The sequence below is a fragment of the Hippocampus comes genome, unplaced genomic scaffold (assembly GCF_001891065.2).
Source record: "Hippocampus comes isolate QL1 unplaced genomic scaffold, H_comes_QL1_v1.1 scaffold107, whole genome shotgun sequence".
Classification (NCBI taxonomy): domain Eukaryota; kingdom Metazoa; phylum Chordata; class Actinopteri; order Syngnathiformes; family Syngnathidae; genus Hippocampus; species Hippocampus comes.
Window position 1 is genome coordinate 51,992 of NW_017804846.1, and position 9,193 is coordinate 61,184.

The 9,193-nt window shown below is 40.1% G+C and overlaps 1 protein-coding gene across 1 annotated transcript in view; it reads left to right on the forward strand.

The window, feature by feature from the left end:
- Nucleotides 1-9,193, forward strand: part of ldlrap1b (low density lipoprotein receptor adaptor protein 1b) — a 43,858-nt gene that overhangs the window by 18,434 nt on the left and 16,231 nt on the right. The window contains exons 6-8 of the mRNA XM_019876177.1: nt 4,343-4,438; nt 5,814-5,947; nt 7,364-7,398. Coding sequence (XP_019731736.1) covers nt 4,343-4,438; nt 5,814-5,947; nt 7,364-7,398 — 265 coding nt within the window. The remainder of the gene's footprint in view (nt 1-4,342; nt 4,439-5,813; nt 5,948-7,363; nt 7,399-9,193) is intronic.

Sequence of the window (9,193 nt, forward strand, 5' to 3'; positions counted from 1 at the left end):
TTTTTCTTTGTCTCACACTTATGTCGTGGTTTTTATTTTCTTTTGTTGTTCAGGCCAAAGCCAGCGGAAAAAAGCTCCAGAAAGTCACATTAACAGTCTCCCCTCGTGGAATCATCCTTTACGACAGTGCCTCCAACCAGCTAATAGAAAACATTTCCATTTACAGGTCAGTTCTTCTCCTCATGTCATGTCCTGAGTTAATCATTCAACGGGGCGGCTCCAGTTATTGCATATTTTCTGACTTCATCATTCGATTAAAACAAAAGTTTTCATCGCATGCTTCTAGTTCCCCATCATTGGATTGTTGTGTGGGGTCAAGAGGTGTGAGGCGCCAGGGTTTTTGTGTGTCTGTCAGCAGTGTGCCTCGCTCTCGCCAGGAAGCAGCACAACAACTGTATGTCTGAGCTTTCATGCAGGTGTGACTGACATGCATGCGTTCTGTCACACCCAAGTGACACAGACATTCCTCCAATTGCCATAGAAATCTTTTGCCTGCCTCAGCCTGCAAACTTAGAGTTGCCCTCAGTTGGCCTCGAGCTAAAGGATCATGCTCAAATGACTACCAAGTTCCATTTTAATGAGTCTGCATAAGGAGAGTTAATCTGGAGTCTTTATTGGAAGGCATTTCGACGTGATTTTTCAGTTTTGAATTTTCTCCACAAACTGTGTTCATTATTTTTCATAAATTTAAGAAATCTGTTCAATTCCTTGAATGACCGTTACTTTTGTTACACCTGCGCAATGAAATTGTGGCCATTGAATTGCATTCCACAATTTTCTACCATTAAATAATACATGGTTTCACCATGATTGTAGTATCAACATGGCACTGCATCACAAATAGGTGTTTGTGCCTGACAAACTATGACAAGTGCTTTGCAGTACACCAGCAATATATCTCTGGTATTGTCAGTCAAAACTGACCATTGGTATCTCCCGAGCAAAACCTTCATTGGTTTGTCTCAATGTTACGGCTGGTTCGCTGCGTTTACGCTGCATGGTTGAAACAACGATTCATATATTTAGCTCTCAAGTGGCACAATTCAAATTCAATTTTACAGCAACTGGATATACTCTTGAAGAGACAGGTTTAATATACCGTTAGGAATTTGTCAGTCATTAAATAAGAACAATTATTAACAACAGTGGGCCAATTATGCTTTGTTTCATTTCATTTTGCTTAAATCAAGGAAGAAGTGGTGTGGGGTGGCAAAGAGTCAGTCCAGACCAGCTAAATGTTAAGTAATGGTTAACATCCAGGGAACTATGTGCTACTTAATCATCTGCACATAAGGTTGTTTCCCGAGCTCTGTTAATATACACACGGTCAATGGATATGTGTCATTTGGAATGTTTGGATTTGGAATTGGGTTGTTGGACCTACAGTATATTGTGAATCAAGCCTAAGTGTAATTGACAGCAAAGCCTTCATTTGTATGTCGCTATGTGGCTGTCAGTGTCAGGCCGTTACTGTCTCAGATTTATACCATCTACTGTATCAATATTAAATCTGATTGATGCACTGTTTGGCATTTTCCAAGTAACATCTCGCACTGAAAAGTATAGTCAAGGCAGAATGAGAAACATGGGCTGAGATTGGATTTATTTTGGTTTATTGAGACTCTACTCTGGGGTCTGAGTATTTGTTAGCAGTTTAAGTGCAATTTTGATTGTCATTTAGTGCAAGTAGTAGTTCTATTCATCATCTTGAACATAGCTATCACTTGACACTGTCAAAACCTTTTGAAATGTATGCAATAATCTCAACAGGATGTGAAGACATAAAGCAGCTTGCCATCTGAGATTTACTGCCTCATTAGTCTCTAGGAACTTGGATGATCAATAAAACAAATTGATTGGACTGTTAGACACGGAATTTCCCAAAGCCCCCATTGCAAACATTTGCCACTAAATCTCATGAGGGCTTGCTCCAATTCTTCCAGCCAACCTAGGCTCCTTTGCTCTTCTAGATTTAAAATTGGAATACTTTTAGCTTCATCTTTATGAATTGTTGTGATAAATTTCTAAACTCTACATTGAGATTCACAGCTCTGACAACTCAAGCGAACCCCCTCCCCCCAAAAATCCAGCATTTGAATAAAGACGCTCTTCTAGCATTTGAAGCGCAAGATTGAAACATTTACAGTAAATTGTGTCACTCTGCTAACATTCTGATCTAGTTAGTGCATCATTGCTTTTCATGGTCCTCAAATTGTCTTGTGTTTTTCAGAATATCCTATTGCACAGCAGATAAGATGCATGACAAAGTGTTTGCCTACATCGTCCAGAGCCAACACAATGAGGCACTCGAGTGTCATGCCTTCCTGTGCACAAAGAGAAAAGTGGTAAGCAGATAAGACCGTGTATGCTTTCAGTGCAAAGCAATTCCAAAGTAGATTCGTGGTAAAAAATTTAGGTAGTATCTAATCACCTTGTCTCTTTGACAAGTTAACATGCAAACATTCAGTCAGAACTGAAGAAAGATGTGGAGGGAGGACAAGAAGGGAGGCTAGGTTGTCATCATTCTCTCATTCCCTAGAGGTTCCCGATCAAGTGAGCCCCACCCTCTTCCTTCCCCTCACTTATGTAGTTCTTGCCAAAATGCTCCTCCCAGCTACCTAAAACAGGTCATGGTGTCTCTATTTTCATGGCAACGGTCACGTTGTTTATGTTCCTTTAGCTCTGTGCCTAAATATCCATACTGCCGATTGAAATGAGTTATTATGTAAGAGTTGTGGTTTTTCTTCCGTTTACTCATTTCCCTTTTTTGTGTGTGTGTGTGTGTGTGTGTGTGTGTGTGTGTGCGCGCGCGCGTGCGCGTGCGCGCGCGCTTCCCCACAACAGGCACAAGCAGTAACCCTGACAGTGGCGCAGGCTTTCAGAGTGGCATTTGAATTCTGGCAGGCGGCCAGGGAAGGTATGCATGGCTTCCTTTCCCAGACTCGAAGCAGTATGACCGATGAGGGGAAATGATTTTCTCATATCCCCCTTCCCTCGGTCTTTTTTTTTTTTTTACAATTTATTGAGGATCGATGTTTTTTGTTGTTGTTGCTTTTAATAATCAGTTTATGTTCACACTGCATTGTATCTTGGTCACATAGAACAATTACTCGGTGAATATAAGAACTTAGAGTATGTTCACTCACTCTCATATGATGTACAGTTCTGCAATCCAATATAAGCGGAACAAAAAAAAAAACCTTGGCTTTACAAATGTAATGATGATGACACAAAGTGTCATTGAAGAGGAACCTTTTTGGTTACTGTGGTTCACACGCCAGACTTGTATGCAGGTAGCATCGGTTCAGTTCCTCGTCGGTGAGCGTGTGAATCTGAATGTAATATCATGTTTGTACAATGGTCTCAATGTTCCTACCGGTGACCAATCCAGGATAGTCTGCTGGGATAGGCTGCAGTTCCCCATGACCTTGAACAGGATAAGCTGTTGTAGAAAATAGATGGATGGAAGAACCTTTTCAGATTTTTGTGATGGACAAGAAACAGCCCATGGATTTTGATCTCCTTTTTTTTTTTCTTTTAACACAGCAAGGACACATTATTTGAGAGATTTCAGGTTTTTTTGGTGTGCTTCTCCATCTCAGACCATCAATTACAGCTTTTTTATTTTTTTAAAACCACATTCTCGGTTGCAGAGGATCATTAACAACTCGACAACAGCTGTAATTGTAGATTCAAATAGTCGACAGCAAGTAGCAAAATGGCCACCCCCTGAGATGGCTAAAAACGAGTGGAATTTGCTGCTTAATTCAAATTCCACAACCGCAATCTTAATAAGAATTCCTTCATAAGACTTGTGTGGCCTCATAGAACATATTATTGTAAAGAACATTTTTGTCTTGACTTCCACTGTAATTATTCAGTGAAAATGTGTGTAAGGATACCAAATTGAATGGAAACAGAATATATGATGACATTGGGAATATTAGTTGATTAGTTGTTGTTCTTGATTGTATTAATTGTACGTACTATGGTAAAAATTAACAGCTGAGGATGCACTGCCTGTTTAATTTAAATGCTGCAATCACGACTGACTGAATTGAATGTTATTTTTGCAGCTCAGTGCCTCACAATTCAAGCAAACTTAATTAGGCTAATCTTATCAGCCAATAGTTGCTGCTTATTTGTTCAAACATTATTGTATGTGTGACTGGTGGAACATTCGATTATTTATTTATCTTTTGCCCAGCCGCTAAATGAGTACACAGTTGTGCAAGGACAATCAGCCCATTGTTACAGTTTTCCTGTGTCGTACTGACCTTTTCTGTGACTGCTCTGTCTCTTTGTCCTCATCCTTTCCACCCCTGTGTTGCCACATATGCAGAAAAGGAGAAGCGAGTGAAGTCGGGTTCAGATGGTGAAGGAGTCAACAGCATCCAGTCAGACAGCTCAGCGAGCCTCGGCAGCCTGAAGGGAGGAGGTCAGTCATGTCACCTAACATCATGCCATCTGCAACAAAAATCAGCCACTTGTCAAATGTTGGCTTCCATTGAGGCCAGAGTTCAGCTGACAGCCTGGGTCTGTCTTTGTCTTTGCATTCATTCGAATGTGCAGAAAATGGCATTAAAGGTGAATGCACATGGTGGTTAAAATGCTTTCTGTTATTTGGAAATACCAGCTATAGTTTGTTGACAAACCACTGGAGTAACTGATGTTTTCTGTGACCTCATTGTTCCCACGGATCCTCCGAAGATTCTCTTCATGCCTTGCGAACAGGACATTATTGACATCTCATTGGGCTTGACGTTCTTTAAGGCATCATTAGCTGTGCCTTTTTTTACCGAGCTGAGATCCGGCACAAAGGCCTGCACACCCATTCACGTGTGCGCATGTGGGCATGTCCTTTCTCTGTCACATTGGGTACATCAAATATTGAATGCTCCCGTTTTCTTTGATCCATTTAATAACGGCGGGGTTGAGCTTGATGTCAGTCCAGGAACATCTGACCTCAGCTTTGTAGATTGCCTTCCAGCCAAATGTCCCCAACCTAGAAAGGGATTTCTGAAATATGACGCTATATTTGGAAGGAGAGGTGACAAATAAACATATGTAAGCCTTTTGGATTTTTGTTTATGGGTAAAAAGGCATTTTGATTCTATACCGGGCCTCTAAGCAGGCAGTGTCATCGTGAAATAGATTCTTGGAAATACAATCGGCCTCATTTGTACATGGTTGAAGCCTCTCTGCTTATCATGGCACAGATTAAGGACAACTCTGCATTGGACCCATCACAAAGTCATATTTATGCCCCCGTCACTCTGCCCGATCACGCGGCAGGCCGCTGACTGACTTGATGAAACTCGGGATCACTGATGCCGCTTTTGCCATGAAATATGATACCGTGGAGGCAACTGAACAACACCTCGGTGTTATCCCTGTGACTCCATCATCAGTACTACCTTTAAAAGGGGAGATTTCTGTGAATACTTTCAATCCTGTGCCAACAGAAAGTAGAGAGAGGTTGATGTGAGCTGCATTCGACAGACACACAAATGTTATCCCCTTTCGATTACAAATGACAGGTCATGGGAAAGTCATCTAAAGAGAAGTTTTGACTTTGACAAGTGACATTGCAACACTGAACATCCGCTTCAGTGGCGTTTTAACTGCGGTCAGTGGACGTCATTCGTTCAAAGAGTGCTCAAATATGAGGGTTGACACATTAATCAGCCAGCAAGTGCATTTCATTACATGTCAGTGCTGCCAATGTGGTATACCGGCCTTAGTCCAAACTCAGTTATCACATAATGCACAGAGTGGAAAAGTGTCCCATTTGTGCTGGTTTTATTTTGCAGAGGGAGCCACTACAAAACTCCTCGACCTGGCGGAAGGAGCCAATGAAACGTTGGTCCACTCAGGAACATTTCAAACAGACTTGAATTCCTTTACGGTGCATAACCATGCAACTGAGAACAACAATACAGTATGGGTAAGACAAGAGTCCCATATTTAATTTACTTACCAGTACTTAGTTTCAGCTACATAGCCTTGGTATGATGGAATAGTATGCAGTAATTTTAATGTCACTGATTAAAGGGAAATTTTGATTGGCTGTAATGTGACTGTACTTGCATAGGGGAGGAGTGTCCTGTTCTGCTGCTACTACAAAGGGAAATGATTCCCAGTGCTTCACTTTTCCCATATTTTATGTTATTCCAAAATGGAATAAATTAGTTTATTTTATTTTTTACGAACAATTGCTAACACAGCAGCCCCACCATGACAACATGGAAAAGGTTTTTCTTTTTTACGATTAGATTTTTGTTAATTAAAAAAAAAAACGATAACATGGAAAAGGTTTTTCTTTTTTCCGATTAGATTTTTGCTAATTTAAAAAAAAAAAAAAAAAAAAAGTGAAATGTTCTTAAGAACAATACATTTTATTTATAAGCGCCTTTCAAAACACTCAAGGACACTTTACAATGCAGAACAAAAACAAGTATTCACAGCATTTGCTAAATACTTTGTCGATGCACATTTGTCAGCGATTACAGCCTCACAATAATGCCACAAGCATTGCACAGCTGTCTTTGGGCACTTTCGCCCATTCCTCTTTGTTGCGCCTCTCAAGCTCCATCAGGTTGAATGGGCAGCGCCAGGACACAGTCATTTTCAGGCCATTCCTCGAGTTGTCCTGTAGCCATGCCCTTGATATTTTTGCCTTGTGCTTCGAGTCGAAGTCCTACAGAAATGTGAACGTTGCCATAGTCTGAAATCAAAAGTGCTCTGTAGCAGGTTTTCCTTCAGGATGCCTCTCTACTTTGCTGCATTCCTCTTTAGTCAGAGGTCGAGTACATACACTAACTTGGTGCTTGACGTGCGCGATGACATGCCTTTCCAAATAATGTCCAATCAATTGAATTTAACAATGATTGGCTCCGATTGAGCTCAATGTTGAGCTTCATTTCAAAGTTTGTGAATACTTAGGTACTTGTGCTTTTCTTTTTTGAGCTGTTTATTTGTAATACATTTGCAAACATTTTCAAACCTTTTGAACATTGTCCTCTAGGGATTGTGTGTGTTGTATTTAATCCATTTTGAATAAGGCTGTTGAAAAACAAAATGTGGGAAAAAAATGAAGCACTGTGAATACTTCTGAGGCACGCTGTAGGCTGAACTGGAGAATTACATATTGGGCTGTTAAATTGTAGGTGCAAGAGGGAAAGATTTTTCACCGCTTCTTATTTTAGGTCAAGATTGGCAATAGGTGTATGTATTTGATTATGCATTCAAGTAACTGTAATATACTTAAACATATAACATTATTCCATTCTATTTTGTCTGAGTAATATTAATGTATGTAGTGATGTGATTTAGAAATTAACATTCTTCTTGTGTTTGTTAGGAGCTTGAGGACGGTCTGGATGAGGCTTTCTCAAGGTAATAAGATTAGTTTTTTCAACCGCCGAAAGCAAAACATTCCCTAAAGGTGTTAAGACATTGGAAATAAGGCACACCCACACTACAGCTATCTGATTCCTGCCAGCAGGCTCATTTTGCAGGGCCCCAATGTGGTAGACACTTTGCCTGGCAAGCTACACCCGCTAAGAAAATGAAAAAAATGAAAGCACGAAATTCGTAACGAACCGTCCAATCAAGTTCGTTTACTTGCTGTGACAAGTCCTTTGTGCTCAACGTCACCCGTGGGTGGCAGAAATCCATCCTCTTTCAAAATGACGCACGGAAGAGATGATAGTTTGTATACCTCATTCAGCATTAAATCACTTTGAAATAACCAGAAACACATGGTCATTAAGGCATTTATTTCAAAAGAAGACTTTCCCCCTCGCCCATGTCTCGTCCACTCTTCGCTGATTGGTTAATGTCGCTGTCTATTTGCTCAAGTTTGCCCCGCCTCAGGAATGCGCTTGATGCTACGACTCACCAGACTCAGCCGCTGGTACAGTGACTGAGTCTGGATTTCCAGGTGATCAGACACTGTCCTCAAAAGATGCTGCTATTCTCGCTCCTCTTACCATCATCTCAGTCCCACGTTTCATACTTGCTATCAAAGACAATTTATATCTCCGTGAGGATAAGTGGATCAGATGATGGATGGATTGATGGGTGATTTGTTTTTAGGCCGAGCCGCATTGCTGAGAGAGTTATATCCCAAACCGAAAAGAAAATGAAGTTGAAATTTAAGTTGGCAGTTGTGGTTGAATAGTTACCTGCATTTAATTTCACCAGCTACAACAGTAGGTACTTCTGAATCCTCTCATGAGAACCAACACAAGAATTGTATCGAGGTTAATCTTTGGGGAAAGATTCTTTTGTCCCTGCCAAAATAACATTACCAAAATACAGTATTACAAGCAGCCCCGACTAACCTACAGCGTGTTTGTTGTCCACTCTGTTACAATGGTAAAAAATAGTTACCAAAAAACAAAAACAAAAAACGCAGAATGTTAGATTCTTTTTTTATTTGGAATTGTATCAGTGTAGGTTTATGTAATGTTGTGGCTGATACGTGGTGCTCATTTTGGTGCTTTGTTTACAGAGAAATTAGGACTGTTTCAGCAACTCTATATTCCTTCTTTTTGATGGTGTGATTACAATGAATGCGAGAAGATCTTATTTTAGATCTTAGTAGTATGTTATTCTCACAGATAAATCCTGAAAGTATTAATTCATCCAATTTCAAACCAACTAAAAACTTGACACTATATCACTCTCAATTGTGACTCGTTTTGCAGCTGAATTGTTTAATTTTGTTTCTTCTCCCACCTAGTGGTAGTTATTCTAACTGCATTTTTAAATTATTTAACTGACTTTACACTGCCTGTCAAAATACCCAATTCCGATTAATATAATTATCTGAATATTTTTTTTTAGTGACTGGTACTTTAAAGGTCAGAGCAGCACAGTGGTTGACATGTCTGCGTCACAGTTCTGAGTTTGTGGGTTTTAAGTCCTGCCATTTTTGTGTGGTATTTCTGTTCTCTCGATGCATAAGTGGGTTTTCTCCGGGTAGTTTAGCGGGTGTTTTTGAATTTTTATACAGAAGCTAGTGCGTCCAGTATATGGTTCAGTTTTTTTCCTTTCATTATGCTGCTGTGATGCTTCTGTGCAAATTGTGCTACTTGGGTCAAAAACTAGAATTGTCACTTGAACCAAGCAGGGCACGAAAAAAAAAATCATGTTTACAGACCTTGTCTGGAAAGTGTTTTGTTTC